General features: G+C 35.6%; 2 protein-coding genes and 1 pseudogene across 2 annotated transcripts; 2 read left to right on the top strand and 1 right to left on the bottom strand.

Moving 5' to 3' along the window:
• The first annotated feature begins 964 nt into the window (after nt 1-964).
• Nucleotides 965-3,599, top strand: LOC137720866 (uncharacterized). The gene is made up of 3 exons (XM_068459978.1): nt 965-1,239; nt 2,439-2,493; nt 3,000-3,599. The coding sequence occupies exons 1-3, from the start codon at nt 1,027-1,029 to the stop codon at nt 3,317-3,319; spliced, it is 588 nt and encodes a 195-aa protein (XP_068316079.1). The 5' UTR covers nt 965-1,026; the 3' UTR covers nt 3,320-3,599.
• A 4,064-nt stretch (nt 3,600-7,663) lies between these two features.
• On the top strand, nt 7,664-11,150 carry LOC137719529 (receptor-like protein EIX1). Its single transcript, XM_068458572.1, has 2 exons — nt 7,664-10,643; nt 10,776-11,150. The coding sequence occupies exon 1, from the start codon at nt 7,854-7,856 to the stop codon at nt 10,635-10,637; it is 2,784 nt and encodes a 927-aa protein (XP_068314673.1). The 5' UTR covers nt 7,664-7,853; the 3' UTR covers nt 10,638-10,643; nt 10,776-11,150.
• A 100-nt stretch (nt 11,151-11,250) lies between these two features.
• Nucleotides 11,251-17,597, bottom strand: LOC137719532 (serine/threonine-protein kinase BSK3-like; annotated as a pseudogene).
• Nucleotides 17,598-18,581: the final 984 nt, after the last annotated feature.

Below are 18,581 nucleotides of genomic sequence, written 5' to 3' on the forward strand. Positions count from 1 at the left end.
AAATACATAGGTAATTATAGAGTTTTTGGGGAAGTTTTGATTAAATTTTTTTAATTTTTTTAGCTATTTGGATTTAATTTTGCATTGTTAGATCTTCATTTTACCGTTAGATTGGCTCATATTAGATCTCAACCATTGAATTTAATGTATTTATAAATTTGATTTATTTAAAACAAAATTGAATTTAACCAATGGTCAAACCACGTGGGCTCTTCGGTAAAAAAAAAGAAAAAGTTGTTGGTCTTCCTACAAGTGGTCAACAACGTCAGCAACTCGATCCCAACCACTACCTTGGCTCATTTTCTAGGTTAAGTTTGGCCCAAAAATAAGTTTTAACCCAAAATGTTTTTTGGCCTAATGATTAGAGCAGCTTTGGGCAAAGTTAAAACTTGAACAGTGAGTTTGAACTCAACTATTGGAGGTGGTCTTAGTACAAAACCTTATGTTGACAAAAATTTACATATTTTTGTATTATAAACACCTTAACTTTCACTGAAGCCAAACACATAAGTCTAGTAGCGCCACAACACTGATCTATTCGTGCTCTGCAAGTTCTCAAACTTTTTTTTGTTGACTTTTTAACTAAAATGATCTTTAAGATTGAAATAACTCTCCACTTTTGTCCTTGAGATTTAAAATCCATAAAAATGGTCCCTGAGATTGTCCACCGTCAATTATTTTAGTCATTTTATGAACAATCTTTGTTAAATTGAAAAAACCACCAATTCAATAGAATGGTTGATTTGATAAAAATACCATCAATTAAATGAAGATTTCTCACATAATGATCAAAATGATTGATGTTAAACAATCTTAGAAACCAATTTTATCAATTTTAAATCTTAAGAATCAAAATAAAAATTTTTATCAATACGAGGAACCGTTTTGGATATAATGCCTAACTTTTTCTATGTAAAGCATTTAAGCTTACACTGATAGCCAAACACACCACAAGCACCTCGCTTCCTGCAATCACAAAGGCAACAGTCCGCTCTACTCCCGCAGACAAACACCATCAAGGAACCAATGGAAGAACCAAACCCAGCGGAGTCCACAGCCACCGAAATTCTCACAACCCCTCCGAGCTCCGCCGAAGTCCTCCCTCCAGAACCTCCGCCGTCTTCTCTTCCTTCCAAGACGAAGAAGAGACCTCTCGAAAATGATGCCCATTTCTCCAACTCATCTACCCTCTACAAGGTTCGCGCCGTCCTCAAAGAGGTCCGTCCTCATTTTCTCGAGGTACAGTTAAAAACCCATCTCCCAAATTTTGCATCTTGATTTGAATTTCTTGTAAATTTTTAATGTTTTTGTGATCTAGGTTTTCTTTTTGTTGAATTGTGTATTCGGGTTTGTTTGAATTCACAATCTGCACGTCTTTAACATTTCTAAAGATTTCATTTTTCTCTAAAAAGATTAAATAAATGTGCAATCTTTGTATTCTTCTGCCTTGTACTTACATTTTAGGTGCCCTTAGTAGCTCCGCAGTGAAAAGTTTGTTTAAATAATGATTTTGATGGAAATGTTATTAGTATGAGGTGTTTCATATTTTTCGTTGCAGAACGTTTAATACTCGAACTATTAGTAACCATTGTTAGGATATAGCGAAAATGAAGGCAAGTAATTTATGGTTCTAAGTGAATTGAGGTGTTTCTAATTTGTGTCAAGTGAAACTGTCAATATTAGTGTTTATCTGCTAACATTACCGATATTGCTCGATTGTCTTAGGCTGCAGGCAAAGTGTAATGTGTTAAGCATGTTGTATTGGTATGTAATCTGTATTCGATGCCTAGAATTTAGAAGATCATGACTGCTTTAAAGTGCATTAGGTTGTTAGTCCAACATGGATGTGGATGTAATCACTCTCAAGTAATTTCTCTAAATCCTACATTTTGACATCTAAAATACAGCAAAGAACCGCATAAATTGATTATATTTATATTTTTTTTCTCTTTCCAACTCATATATGGAGAGAAATTATGCATCATAGATTGATATATAGGCTAAGATAGAAGTAGATTACAATTGTGGACTAGAAGTTCAAACCAAGAAAAAAAAGGGAAAAGATGGGGAAAATGGTGGACTAGATGTTTAGTTCTTCTTCACCCTAAGTTACCCTAAGATGAACTTGAAGTAATCAAGAAGAAGAAGATGATAGATAGCTTAGGATACTCCTGATGTAACTAATACATATATTAGATACAATTCACACGTTTCTGAGATTCATTGAGGGTTACCAATATTTTCTGGCATTCTATGTTCTTCTTGAACTAATACTTCACTAAGTAGCTGCTATATCCCTATACTTGAGACGAAAAAAAAATGCAGGATGGGCCCATGACTACCCTTGTCTCTTAGTTGCTCTGCTACTGGCTTCCTTTGTGTGCTACGTTATATGAAGTATGGAGAGTGTAACAATTTGCTTTTTTGTCATCTTGAAGGTTCTCCGGACCCCTGACTTTCGAACCTGCAAGTCATCTGAAGAAATTCAAGAATGTAAGCTCATCAAGATTTTGTTTTCATTTTTTCTTTTCACACAGTGACATACAGTTATCCCTTGATTTGTATGATAAAGCTGACCTGATTTGGTAATCTTAACGCAAGTGGTTTGTTATTGCGGTGGTTATGACATCTGACTTTCATACATGTGCTAACTTGGCTTAGTAATCTTTCGTGTGGATGATTATATTGAGTTTCACCCTTGAACTCAGTTTGGGATAGTTTTATTGTTGGCCACCCAATCCTAGAATATTGTTAGTAGCATTCAGTTGGCCTTTTGCCTTCTTTACTAGGAGACATATGTCTCACTCATCTTCTAATGTCGACATGTGGTTTTGTCCTGAGTTTCTTGAGCACCATATATGCCTTTGCTCCGGTTTTTAGATTCCTTTAGACACTTTAGAGTTCAAGGCATTTTTGTGATGGAGCCAATCGCATGAGATGTTGCTTTTAATGGATTGATCATTAGATGTGCTAATGGTAATGTATGTTGCAAATGTCAGACGTTAAACTTCTGATGGAACTATGCAAACAGATGACGGCAGAAACAGTTTCAGCAACAAGAAGTAAGAATGTGCCAGGTGAAAAGCCCCAAGATACAAGGGCTTTTGTAAAACCATCAGAAAATAAGTTTCCAACAGGTGTATCCAGCGAGAAGCAGCAGGCTGAAGATGGTCAGACTCAAGGGACATATATTGTCGGTGGGTCTGCTTTTGGCTGGAATTTCATTACCTTTGTAGGCGAAGAACCAGTCTACTATGGAATAACAAAGGAGTCATTTCGAGCTAATGGCAGCAAAGAAACAGTTCAGACTGTGGAATAACAGAGGAGTTATTTCGAGGTAAAGGCAGAAAAGAAGCAGTTATGTAATCCTACCGCTAGCATAGACTCTGATTGCTAGTAGAAATTTTTAATCCGACGCCATTATATAGAAAAAGGGGGATTTCATTGACGATTTGAGCAATTGGAATGGATGTAATGTTTTCATTAGAATGGGTTATTCACCTTGATTCTTCAAAAGGGATCGGTGGAATTTGTAATATTAGAATGGATGTAATGAATTGATCAATTGAAATTTATGTCAGCAATTTTATTCCAGAAAGGAAGTATCTTTGCTGGAGGTGCGGTACTGATATCTTGACATCGGACCAGTCATCTGCTAGGACATCAAATTAATACTGTTGCAGGGTGTCAAGTGTGCATGCATGCTCAAATGCAAACCCAGACCAAGGGAAGCCATCTGCTGCCATGTTTCTTTCCCTTGCGGCTCCAGTTCCCAAACTTAACCCTCATGATTTGAAAATTATGATTCTGCTGTAAGCACCATAAGATCCCACTTACTCAAGCGTGATATGAGTGCGGTACTTTTAAAGAGATTAACTTTCATCTATTCAATAGTTCATTAAAAAGGATCAGGATCCTCTCCTGTGTTAAGGGTGAGTATCCTCTTGAGCAAGTTCATCGGACCTTTCAAATTTTATCCAACGGCTACAAACAGGGGTTTTTTAAAAGTCATAATAATGGTAACTGTTGGATAAAATTTGAACGGCCTGATGAGCTTGCTCAGGAGGATCATCATCCTTAGCTCAAGAGAGGATCCTGATCCCATTAAAAATGCCCACTTCAATATAATATATATCAGTGATATGGTCTTTGTAGAATTATTGTAAAGTAATTATATTTTATCAAAACTAGTGTGGGCATAATTCAACAGTGTACAGGCATAATTATACTATTTCTAAATTATATACGGCAAACTAGAAAAAACAGTAAATGAGGTGGAAAGTAAATTTGGTAAAGGCTCACCTATATGATGTGTCTGGTGCATCAAAAATTCTCATTTTATCAATCATGTTGTCTAGTGGAATTATTGTATGTCTTACACTCTGTTGGATGAAGAAATTTAATATTACTAAGAAATTTCAAAATGACAGAATTATATTTTCTAGAATTTGGAAATTTTCTTGTTTTTCTTTTTTCAAATGTGAATTTTCTTGTTTGATTAACATAAAAGAACAATGAAATTTAATTACGAAATTTATTTTATTTTACTTTTAAACTCCTACTCAAAGAAATTTAAAAATGACATCTATTTACATGAAATTTAATTTGGGAATTAGAGGTCCTAAATTCCAATTTTTTTTTTTCATGCGGAATTTCTAAATTTCTTTGTTTATGATACAAACAAGAAAATTGGTGCATATTGATTTATAAATTATGACTTTTGTCAAAATTCTAAGTTTAGTACTTGATGTAGTTTATCAAGTGGGATTATTTTGCTTTCTTGGTCTAAATTTGATTCTAATGAACGTGGTTGAACTTGAAGGAAGGTAGTGCTTCAAAGTACTTTACACTAGGATTCAAATACCTTGATGAATCGAAAAAAAAGTAGTTTAGTGGAAAACAAATTAGGTAAAGACTTACCCATAAAGCCACCATCCGTGTCTCCGTAGTCCTATAGCCTCTAAATATAGGAACAAAGTGCTTCAAATGGGTAAGGACTCACCTATATTCTTATGCACAATGGTGATTCTGTGGACACCCAACTATAAAGACAAATTCTTAGTTGTTCATAAACCATTCTTGGGTGCCCAGAGACAATTTTCGAGTGTCCATTGGATCACCCCTTTTGGTAAGGAAAACAACTAGACACGGTCGGATTAAATCACAATCTGACAAATGTCCCTACCTTGAGCCATTTGTCGCCCCCAACATATCCGAGTGTAGCAAGTTGGCTGTAGCAGTTTGCCTCACTTGAACTTACACCCAAAGTTTGAATCCCCCTCCCTCCCCCATAGTTTAGTTTAGATTAGAATATTGCTCGAATGAAAAAAGCTAGATGTAGCCCCCAAACTCTAGCCCTAAGATGGACATGAAAAGTATGATTCTAGTGTCAGCACTAGTTCAAATAATATTGATCTTTTTTACCATAACATCCTAGCTACTGAAGCATGTGTTGAGTGCCTCGCTTTTAAAGAGATTAACTTTCATCCCAGATTCAATGGTTCACTTAAAAAGATAACCACTTTTGAAAATTGCGGTTTTGATAAAATTAGTGAAATTATTGTCCCACGTATACAAGTGATATGGTTATGGTAGAATTACTATAAAGTAAGTATAGTTTATCAAAACTTAGCGGGTGGGCATAATTATATTATTTCAAAGTTTGGTAAAGAGTCACCTGTATCTGGTGCATCAAAAAGTCTCATTTTATAATTCATGCTGTCTAGTGGAATCATTGTAATCTTAATTCGACTCTAATGAACATGGTTCAACTTGAGGGAAGGTAGTGCTTCAAAGTCCTTTACACTAGGATTTCCATACCTTGGTGAATCGAAAAAAAAAGTAGATTGGTGGAAAGCAAATTAGGTAAAGTCACCTATATCTCATATCTGGTGCATCAAAAACTTTCAGTTTATCAATTATGGTGTCTAGTGGAATTATTGTATAGCCAGCATCTCCAACGGGAACCTTAAATGGAGTGCCCACAACCCTGTAGCCTCTAAATATAGGGACAAAGGGCTTCCAATTGGCGGAATAGAGGTCCTCTAAGTATCCCAACGTATAGAGACTCATAGGATACTTCAAAGAAATCCTCAAAAAATGGGCACCAATGTAGATTTTGAGTGGGAAACAAGCCTGACCTGCATGATAATGTTGCACATCAGCTTCTTTCACCGCCAGACTGAAACAACGTCAATCGTTGACCCTATACCACACTTGTGACATTTTCCATATTTTTAACCGTTGGGAAACCAACGGTAGAGATAATTTTTTCTTTTTTTTCATGTTTTCATCAACGGCCACAATATTCATTTAGGGATCCGAATATTCCATTGAAGCCCTTGAAAGAGTCCTCAAGAGTGATGGTGGAGATGCCCTTGGTACTTGATGTACTTTATCAGGCTATGTTTTGGTCACCTATTGCATTGCCTCTGATTTTTACTTGTAGGCCTACCTTTCTTTGTAACGTGTTTGAGATTAATGGCATATGAATTGAGAAGGAGAACTGTTGGATATTCTATTGTATAAAGATTTTCACGACTATTGGATTTTTTATTTTACGTTTCTTCATTCATTATATATCATTCAGTTCTACGTATTATTGAAGAATTTTCTCATTTTGTAATATTTTCTTTTCAATTTGGCTTTCAATCTCATGGCTTGAAAATTCCCCACCCAAATATAGCATGTCAAAGATTGTTTTGTTAGTCGTAGATTTTAGTTTAAAGGATTGGTTGCACTCCTGTGCAAAATCATGTCAAATTTACTAAGGGTTAACTTTTTATTTTTTATTTTAATCCAAGCAGTAATTTATATCTAAGTCAACAACGATGCCATGATGTTTAACAAACTAATTATTATTTATTTCATCAGAAATAATACATCGACAATCGTGTATGCTTTCTTTACAAAAATTACAGAAAATTTCATAAAAAATAATTAAGATATATAGAGGTTGTGAAGGGTGAAAAGGGAAAAGAATCTTCGTCGGATCCTTTTCTTGGGGATTCTAGGGATTTCGCGATCATAACCGTTCATCGTATATCGTGCGGTCAAAAATCATTTCAAAATTTAAAATTTAAAATTAAATACAAATAGTACGTAATGAAAATTGACCGCAAGATGTATGATGAATGATCACGATCGCGGAATCTCTAGGATCCCCAAGAAAAGGAGGATCCTTTTCCAGTGAAAACGAAGCGAGGGGAGAATTTAAAAGAAAAATTTGTACGATTTACGATGAACGAATACGATCTATGAATTCCTAGATCCTCACCAAAAGGATCTGGAGAGGATCTTGTTGGATAGATGAGGCACGGGTAAAACAGAAGGGATTGGTGAAAAGAAAAGAGGGGGTGAAGACTGAAGAGGAAAAGGGAGGAGAGAGAGAAGAAAAAGAAGAAAACTAATTTGTGTTCTTGTTAATATTTTTATAATATTTTTGGCCTTAATTATTGAATAAAATTATTAGATTGCTTGTAGTTAAGATTCAAAATTTTAAAACTCTTTTTATTATCTTTTGAAGGCCGGGTTAGGACCTTGTACTGTTATTTGTAAGAAACTTTTTTTTTGAACTGAGGCAACTTTAATTCTTGAATAAAGATGTGGCTATATTTTGGTCACCTATTGCATTGCCTCTACTTAGCTACTTGTAGGCCTACCTTTCTTTAGTGTTTGAGATAAAATGGCATATTCCATTGTATAAATATTATCGCAATTATTGGATATTTTGCTTTTACTTTTCTTCGTTCATTTTGAACTACACTTGCAGCTTTCCTTTTGCTCCAAAATCAAAATCCTAAAGAAACTCTTTCGTGCTTCAATTGTCTCTTGCTTTATTTAGTTGAATTAAGATGGAGGGTGACAGAATCAGAATCAGGTGCTTGAACAAACTCTTTCGTGCTTTAATTGTGGTGTTCACTTTACTGCAATGTGCTGTCAACCCTTCTCTTTCCCTTGGATTCAAAAATATTTCTTCAGAAGGAGTGGTGAGGTGCTTTGAGAGGGAAAGAGAAGCACTCCTTGCTTTCAAACACGGCCTCGTGGATCACTACCATCTCCTCTCTTCGTGGGTAAGAGAAGAACACAAGCAGGATTGTTGCAAATGGGTCGGCGTCCACTGCAGCAACCGAACCAACCATGTTACTCAACTTCATCTTGGGTGGTATTCTTTGAATGAATCTTACTCACATCAACAGAAAGGAGACACGTGGTACATCAATTACTTTTTGCAAGGTAAGATGATGAGTCCCAAACTACTTGAGTTGCAGCATTTGAAATATTTGGACCTTTCTTCCATCAACTTCAATGGGACCCGACTTCCATATTTCATTGGTTCTCTTTCCAATTTAAGACACCTCGATCTCTCTGATGCTTATTTTGGTGGTCGATTTCCAAGCCAAGTTGGAAATCTTACCCACTTGCAATATCTTGATCTCGGATGGAATGTCTTTAACAATGCAGAAAATCTGAATTCGTGGCTCCCTCGTCTTTCTTCTTTAACATATTTGGATCTGAGTCGCACCAATCTCAGTAATGTTCATGACTGGCTGGAAACAGTTAGTAAGCTCCCTAAACTTACAAACTTGACGTTACAGGGGTGTGGTCTTCCTTCTCCTGTAATCCATTCCAGTACTCTTTTTAACATAAATTCTTCAAAATCTCTTGCTCATGTTGACCTCTTTGACAACCAATGCACTTCTCCTTCAATATATTTATGGTTGTCTAACTACAATGCCAGCCTTGTCCATCTTGACCTCTTTAACAACAATTTAACTGGTTTAATTCCCAGTGTCCTTGAAAACTTGACCTCTCTTGTCTATTTGTCTCTCTCTCTGAACAAATTTGACGCGGTGAATCCGCATTCTTTTTCCAGCTTATGCAGTTTGCAAGAACTGTACCTAGGCAATACTAGTCTGAGTGGACTGTTTTCCAAGTTTGTTCAAATGTTGTCTACGTGTGTTCAAAACTCATTAGAGTCTCTGTACCTCTATAACAATCATCTTTCTGGATCAATTCCTGATCTCACAAACTTTTCATCGTTGAAACGTTTAAGTCTCACTAGAAATCAATTGAGTGGAACAATACCTGAAAGTATTGGGCAATTGTCTAATCTACATCATATGGACTTGGGTATGAATGCTCTCGAAGGTGTGGTTTCGGAAAGTATTGGGCAACTGTCTAATCTGGAGTACATGGACTTGAGTACCAATGCTCTGGAAGGTGTGGTTTCGGAAAGCCACTTCTCGAATCTCTCTAGATTAACATATTTGGATTTGTCCTCTACTTCACTAGCTTTATGCTTCAATTCTAATTGGGCTCCACCCTTTCAATTGGACAATATAATTTTGAGCTCTTGCAAAATGGGTCCGTATTTTCCAAAATGGCTTCAAACTCAAAATGAGTATTCATACCTCGATATTTCTGATGCTGGAATTGTGGATATCCTTCCAAGCTGGTTTTGGGGTATGACTCGTGATGCATACAGGAGGTTAATGTTTCTTAATCTCTCAAGCAACAATCTCTCTGGAGAGCTTCCAGAATGCTTGACATATTTTGACCATCTAGTCATGCTTGATTTGAGCTACAATGCATTTTCAGGAAAAATTCCATCCGCAGTAGGCTCACTGTATCGCATGGAAACATTGAAACTAAGAAGCAACAAATTTGTTGGAGAGTTGCCTTCATCCTTCAAGAATTGCACCAGTTTAAAAGTGATTGATGTTGGAAACAATCAATTATCAGGCCCCATACCAAAATGGTTAGGGGTTAGCCTTCAGAATTTGGTTATCTTGATGCTTTCCTCTAATAACTTCAACGGAAGCATGCCGTCTGAACTATGCCGTCTAACAAAAATTCAAAACTTGGATGTGTCTGTGAACAACATCTCTGGAGCAATACCAAAATGCCTCAGCAATTTGACTACTCTGGCACAGATACGAAATTCATCTCCGATCCTTCAACATCAATTCGTAATACTTAATTATCTTGTTTATTATGAGGATGATGCAACATTTATATGGAAGGGAAGAATGTACTCGTACAAAAACACTTTGGGACTCGTGAAGAGAATTGATTTCTCAAGCAATAGGTTAACGGGGGAGATTCCAATTGAAATCACATATCTTGTTGGGTTAATTTCTTTAAACTTGTCGATAAACGGATTGACAGGTGAGCTACCTGCAAAGATTGGAAAGTTGCAAGCATTGGAGATCCTGGATTTGTCAAGAAACCAGATAGATGGCAGAATTCCAACAAGCCTTGCTCGGATAGATCGTCTTAGTGTCTTGGACTTGTCATACAACAATTTTATTGGCAAAATTCCAACAGGTACTCAGCTCCAAAGTTTTGATCCCTCCAATTATGCTGGAAATCCTCAACTGTGCGGACCTCCACTTCAAAATATGTGTGATGATCAACAGGAAACCGTGATCTCAAGCAATGAAGAAGAAAAGGATGAGCTGATAACATGGGGATTTTACGTCAGCATGGCGCTTGGTTTTATTGTTGGATTTTGGGGAGTTTGTGGCAATCTGATTTTCATCAGGCAATGGAGATACTCGTACATTAGGTTCTTGAATGTCTTGAATGATTGGCTTTATGTGAAGGTGATTTTGATCAAGCGGCACTTCAATTAAGCAATGGTACGTAAATGTGATTTTACTTTTCTTTCTTAAATTAGCGATATGCATGCATCTATTTGTAAAGTTTTTCTGATTGATTTGGCTGTCTTCTTTAGAACTTAATTACGTGTGCTTGTTTATTTTTATTTTCAGCGTCTTCTGAGATGGCACAAAAGGGCTCACTTCACTAGAAGAGCTTCATGGCCTTATATGTTTTAAATTTTCAAGTATTGAGTTGTCACAATAAAGAACTTTACTACTAAATCTCTTTGGCAGATGTTTTGTTAATGTTAGTTGTTTGTAAGATGTTTATGTTTATGTTTACTTTATCAAGACCATTCTACAGATTATGTTTAGAATCATGATATTTACCAAAGAAAGTGAGTTAATTATGGACTGCATATGATTGTTTTGTTCGTCGTAAATTTTAGTTCGAAGGGTTGACTTTTTATTTTTTATTTGTATCCAAGTAGTAATTTATATCTGTGTCTAACAACAACCAAACGACGTTAATTATTATTATTATTATTATTATTTATTTATTTATTTATCCAAGTAGGAATCCTATATGCTTTCTGTACACAAATTATAAAGCTTCTGAACGATTTCCTCCCTACCAGGCTACCACTGTTTTTAACAACTTTCTATTTTTTCTTTCCATTTTGTCGAAGGAATTCATATACGCGAATTGACACACAAGAAATCAAATCAAATACAATATATACTACAGGAAAATGACCAAAATCTAATACCATGGAAATGATGAAGCTTTGGCTCCAGTGGTTTTAAACCTTACGAGCGATCGACGCCTATATATGCTGAGAGCCAAACCGAATGAAGTGGAAAACTGGGCACCTGGTCGACCGGACTAGATTTTCACTTTTGTCCAACTGCTTTACTCCTTTTGGATTTAAGCGTAGTACCCTCCTTAAGTCCAGCTTGAGCTTCAATGTCCATTCCAAGGGCTGAATGGGAAACAGCCTGAAGATAACATGCAATGTGCCAAAGTGGGGAAACTACTTGTGCTTGCATTGCATCGTTTATAGCTTTGTGAGGCTTGTCACTCATGAGATAAGACAAACTACGCTGCGCAAAAATTGTTGGAGAAACCATTATTCCAACATCAATGAACTGCAAGCAAAATAACACTGTCGGTAACAATAACAAATGCAGAGAAAGCCGCAATTCAGGATAATATTTTTTTTCTTTCAGTTTTGTTCTTTTTTATTGGTCATGCAAGTAGAGTTACCAGGTTTAGATACTCTTAACTTACCTTAAACTACCAATTTTGTTTGAACTACCAATTTTGTTTCTTCCTATCAAGAAGTAGAAGATAAGATGTAATGCCACACAAACTTCGTGCGAAGCTGTGTGTAGTAATTTATTTTAACAAGTCAGATAAAGAACATCCTATTGAAGGTAAAATTTGGATATCAGTATGAACATGAAAGCAACTCTTATCAAAGCTCTACCCAGAACTTCCCATGAGTATCATAATAAGAACTTAACCTGTGAATAACACTCAATTGTGGTTCTGAAGTCCTTGAGCTTAAAAGCAGAATCCCCTTTTTCTTTGAGTCTAATGATTCCTACATTTGGTCAGTCCACATTTGGAAAGAGAGCTGCAGTGGACCGTAACAGAGAAAATGTCAGTAACACAACCAAACAATTGAGAAGGCTAAATATGTATACAACACAACTTATTAGATTTTTCTCCATTAATTAAACGAATATAGAACCTCATTTCTCATTCCATCATCTGTATAGCCGATACTCTCTAGGATCTCATGTATAGCAGTCAAATCCCTTCTTGTGCAGGCTTCGCCGAGTGGTGAAAGAGAAGACCAGAAGGTAACATGTGGGATTTCCATCAAAACAGGCAGAACCTGCAGAGGTAAGCAAAAAGAACTTAAAGGAAGTCCAGGATACAGCTACCAGCATCATGTTAATCATCTATGTATGATTAAACTACTAGGATGCTGCAGATCCGAGTGCTTCTAATAGGCACCCAACGAGTACGGTATCACTGAAAACCCTTGTAATTAACCAACCTCAATTTCGGGCCATAAGAGAGTATCATTCACCATGGAAGGCACTAAACAAAAATGTAACTCTCTCAAGTCCTCACTAATAACAAATGAGAGTCATATCCCTTTCCCATTTTTTCAAATATTTCTGCTTGATACAAAGGTTCAGTATTAACAAATTAAGAATTGGTAGATACGATGAGCTTACACAATTAGCTCAGATTGAGTTTGGTGAAAAGAAGATAACATATGAATATATTGATTACAAGACTGCCCCAAAATATAGATCTAGAAACAATTGTGTGAAGATTGTAAACAATCAAACTATGCTCCCCGGGTAAAGTTGGGTATAGAATGCTTAATTAGAGAAACAGAGAAGAAAGAACTAACCTCAGTTTCTTTCTGAAGAGGAGTCAAAGAAGCAACTAATCACTTTGGATTTGGTTGCTCTCGGGGTTCAGATTGTAAACATCGTTAAGCCAAGCGTGCCAACTCAGTACCATTATCATTAGAAATCTGTCCTTCCAAGCAAGAATCTGTCAGCATCTGAAGGTTTCTGTCTCGAATCAGGTCTAGGGCCTGGTACAAAATGATCAACCACCAGATGAATAAATTTACTTATTTGTGTTTACATATCCTAAGAAGGATAAATCCTCACATAGAGTTCATAACAATTGAAAGTAAACTATATTTTATCGTAGGTAAAAGAGTAACCATTAGATCTTTACAAGAGTTTCCCTAATTTATCTTTTCCTACAAATGATTTTTTTCTTTATTTTTGTTCAGTTCACCACTGGAACAATCATTTAAATGGCTAGAGGGGATCCGCTTTCTGCTGAGAAGATCAATCAAGAGAGTCCAAACCTATATATTGCACCTTCTGGTGTTACTCTCCCTGCAAGACAAGGGATCTGCAATGTATAATAATTGCTGAACTGCATCCTTAAAGGATGTTTGTCAAGTAAATCATAATAAATGCCGCTTTTTTCCACGATCTACCTACCAGTCCTAATATATTCAGGAAGAGTAAATGCCAGATTTGTACTATAACTCTTCCCATCCCTACTATTTTTCATCAGGCAAAGGTGGATATTCTGGGATTGCCATCCTAAAAATTTATAATAAATAAAATAAACAAAATACAATCAGAATATACTAGGAAAAGATATCAAACAGATGGAGTCAAAATACATCGTTTATAATAAATAAAATAAACGAATACAATCAGAATATACTAGGAACAGATATCAAACAGTGGGGAAACTACTTGTGCTTGCATTGCATCGTTTATAGCTTCCTGAGGCTTGTCACTCATGAGATAAGACAAACTACACCAGGCAAAAATTGTTGGAGACACCATTGTTCCAAAATCAATGAACTGCAAGTGAAATAGAACTGTCAGCAACAATAATGCAGAGAAAGCAACAATTAAGGATTTACTAATTTTTTTTTTTTCTTTCAGTTTTGTTCTTTTTACTGGTCATGCAAGTAGAGTTTCTAGGTTCAGATACTCTAAGATAACTTAAACTACCAATTTCCTTTCTTCAAATCTTCCTGTCATGAATTAGAAGATAAAATGTAATGATCGGTATGAACAGGAAAGCAACTCTTATCAAACCTCTACTCAGAATTTCCCACAAGTATCATAATAAGAACCTAACCTGTGAATAACACTCAATTGTGGTTTGAAGTCCTTGTGCTTAAAAGCAGAATCCTCCCTTTTCTTTGAATCTAATGATTCCAGCATTTGGTTAGTGCACATTTGGAACAAGAGCTGCAGTGGAACGTAACTATTGAGAAGGCTAAATATATACAACGCAACTTATTAGATAATTATTTCTCCATTTATTAAACAAAAATAGGACCTCATTTGTCATTCCATTGTCTTTATAGCCGATACTCTCTAGGATATCATGTATAGCAGTCAAATCCCTTCTTGAGCAGGCTTCACCGAGTGGTGAAAGAGAAGACCAGGAGGCACCATGTGGGATACCCATGTTAAGCATCCATATATGATTAAAGTACTACGATCACTGAAAACCCTTGTCGTTAACTACCCTGAATTTTGGGCATAAGAGATTGACATTTTATAGAGTATCATTTGTTAGAACTTATATGCGATAAGTGAATCAAAACACCTAATAAAGACATGAAATAACATTACCATAAGGAGATATAATGTAATGAAACTTATACATGTTGATCAATGTATAATATAAGGTGAGAAAACTAGGAGTTTTGTACAAAATGATGTAGAGAACGGTTATGAGGAGTTGGAAAACTGAAAGTAACTGCAACCATGATAGGATGGGCAGTTACATCCTTATAACTAGGGTTTCGATCCCCTTTCTCGGGTGTGGCATGGTTCTCTTAATGCTAGTGCTATGGAAACCCTTTATTAAGGAAATCGATGAGAACCAGGAAGTCTGCTATACCAAATGATTATTTGTGTTATCTACAAGAAGTTGAGTATGATCTTGGTGATGAAGATGATCCAATGACTTATAAACAGGCCATGGAGAGTTCTAAGAGTGATTTGTAGAAAGTTGCAATGTCAGAAGAACTTGCTTCCATGGCAAGTAATCATGTTTGGACTTTGGTTGATGGTTCAGACACTAAGAAGGCAATGCAAATGGGTATTTAAAACCAAGAGGGATGCTCATGGCAGATAGAAAGGCTTAAAGCCTGACTTGTAGCTAAAGGGTTTACACAAAAGGAAGGCTTGGATTACACAAAAATGTTTTCTCCAGGTTCTACCAAAGACTTTTAGGGTTATTATGGCACTCACAGCTCATTTTGACTTGGAACTTTACCAAATGGATGTTAAAATTGCCTTTCTTTATGGTCGCCTTGATGAGGACATTTATATGGTACAACCCCCAGGATTTGTTGAAAGGGGGAAAGAACATCTGGTGTGCAAGCTAAATAAGTCTATTTATGGTTTAAAACAGGCTTCGAGGCAGTGGTATAAACGTTTTCAATCCTTTGGTTTTGTGGAGAACAAAATTGATAATTGTATCTACATGAAGCAACACAAATCTCAATTCATTTTCATGGTTTTATATGTGGATGATATACTGTTGGCAAGCTCTCATATGCAGTTAATGATTGAAACCAAGAAAATGCTATGTAATGGTTTTGATATGAAAGATTTGGGAGAGGCTCATTATGTTTTGGGTATTGAGATTATGAGGAATAGGCAGAATGGAACCTTGGGGCTATCTCAGAAGAACCACATTGAGAGAGTGTTGAAGAGATTCAATATGGAAGCTTGCAGTGCGGGTGATGTCCCCATTGGTAAAGGAGATAAGTTCTCTCTCTCACAGTGCCCCATAACTCAACATGACATTCGAGTTATGAAGGATAAGTCGTATGCATCTCTAGTTGGCAGTGTCATGAATGCACAAGTATGCACAAGACCTGATTTAGTGTCTGCATTAAGTGTACTAGGAAGGTTTCAATCAAATCCTGGTATTGCACACTGGAATGCAGGCAAAAAGGTACTGAGGTATTTGAAAAAGACACAGGACTATGTATTAAGTTACCATCGAGTCCAAAACTTGGAAGTTGTCTATTATAGTGATGCTGATTTGAGAGGCTGCATTGATGATAGAATGTCCACAAGTGGATATATTTTTATAATGGCTGGGGGTGCAGTGTCATGGAGAAGCAGAAAGCAAACCACAAGGGCTGTTTCTACAATGGAATCAGAATATATAGGATGTTTTGAAGCAATGTGGGAGTAATGCTTGTAATGAAGAATTCTCTTATTCAGAAGTGTATTCTCACACATGATCTCATTTGAATCCTATTAGTCTGTGATTTTAGTACAAATGGTACTGCAAATTATATTATACTGTCTAAGGTTCAACTAATGCTTCTTTGAGTATGTTTGAAAGATTTATTTCAACTCTTTATCTCAGTGGTGACTTGTTAGTTATTTCATTAGATGTTTTGATCATTCTCATGTGGAAGAATGTTAGAACTTATATGTGAGAAGTGAATCAAAACACCTAATAAAGACATGAAATAACATTACCATAAGGAGATATAATGTAATGAAACTTATACATGTTGATCAATGTATAATATAAGGTACCTTAAACTAGGTACAGGTAAAACAGCAATCAAGGATTTACAAAGGTTTTTTTCGCTTTTGTTCTTTTTATTGGTCATGCAAGTAGAGTTACTAGGTACAGGTACTCTAAGGTACCTTAAACTACCAATTTTCGCAAAACACATCATTCCTAACTGATTAAAAATACTCCGCTCTACATTCAGGGAAGAAAAAAGGAAGTGCTCAATAATCCACACAGCATAACAGTCCAAGAACATTCCTAAATCACATTTTCTCCAGCTTTTTACAATCGCAACTTTGTCGTTTTCGTAAACAATCAAATCTAAATGATAGAAAGATCGCATTGGGTGTCTTGAGCAATCAAATATCAAAACATTTGTAATTACAGAGTGGTAACTACACAAGCAGAGAAAACTACCCAAAATCTCACTCACATTATCAATTTGCCAAAAAGACGTGAACAAAATCGGCAAAAAGTGAAAACAAAATATACCCAACTAGCCCAGTTACACAACCCACATTCATTCTACAACTAACAATTGTAAATCGAACGTAAAATGGAAAGACCCCAAAATTTATGAGCTTAAATTGCAGACCTGAGAAATTAAACTGTGAACCAAGAGATTAATTTTTCATTTTCTCGCTACCCTTTTCGTAACAAGATCAAAGTTTGAATTCTAAAGATCGGGAAGAAAAAGGAACTTACAGGGTCGAGAGCGTTGGGCTTGGAGCCGTAATCAGCAGTCAAAAGGAAATAAGGAGCATTGACAGTGGCCACCATGGCCGTCCTCCTCACCGGCCTTTCGGCTTTTGAGTTAATCGTGATGCTTTTTTGCTTTCGCTTGGATTCTCTGGAACGAAAATGGGCTTTTTTTTTTTTTTTTTTTTTTTTTAACGATATTATGAGTAGAAATTGATTATTAGTTTTTTACTTAGTAAATGTGCTAATTTTTATTAATGAGGGCTTTTCAAACTTTTATTAGTTTGCAAATATTTTTTGTTTGTAAAAAATTAACTTTTTACTAATTTTTATTAGTTTGCAAATTTTATCTTAAAATTTAGTTTCCCATTACTCTTTAGAGAAAGTTAGGGCTTTTCATTATTGGGAGGGGAAGAAAGCTGAAGATGGAATTGGAAGCAAAATGGGGTTTTTTTTCATTTTAGAATTTACTAGATGAAAATATAAAAGTTTTCAAAATACAATATAGGGAAATTAACAAAAAAGATTTATTTTCTTAATCTTGTGATTAAAAATAGGATTTTTTAACTATGCATAGGATATGCACACAACATGCACAAGAATATAACAGAAATAAGATTTTTTGAAACTTGAAAAGGCCAAATTCCCCTTCCACATACATGGGTTATTTCATTCAACTCAGTCAACATTTACACCTTCTTTGAAAATCTCTCGCCCAACCCCCTACTTGAAGAATCACAGCCCCCAAACAACACAACTTTTCGACTGGCACCAACTTTCCAATCCCTTCTATAAGTTTCGCAGCCAAGACGAGTTTGTTATCCATCGATTCAAACAACTGCAATGACAAATTTAATATATATATATATATATATATATATATATATATATATATATATATATAAAGGTATGATTTGAATTGAAATTTCATTATTTGAACTTAGGTTTTCCCAATTTGAGAATTTAGGGTTTTGGGTGCGATTTAGTGTTTTGTACTATTAATTCGAGGAAAATTAACGGATTATGGTTTTGGGTTGTGTAAATGCATGTATTTTGAAGTTAATTTTTTTCATGGTTTGTTCGATATTCATTTGTGCATAATATGTACGTATTTTGTGCTTGTGCTTTTGATGTTGTTGGAAATTAATTAATTA

The sequence above is a fragment of the Pyrus communis genome, chromosome 16 (assembly GCF_963583255.1).
Source record: "Pyrus communis chromosome 16, drPyrComm1.1, whole genome shotgun sequence".
Classification (NCBI taxonomy): Eukaryota; Viridiplantae; Streptophyta; class Magnoliopsida; order Rosales; family Rosaceae; genus Pyrus; species Pyrus communis.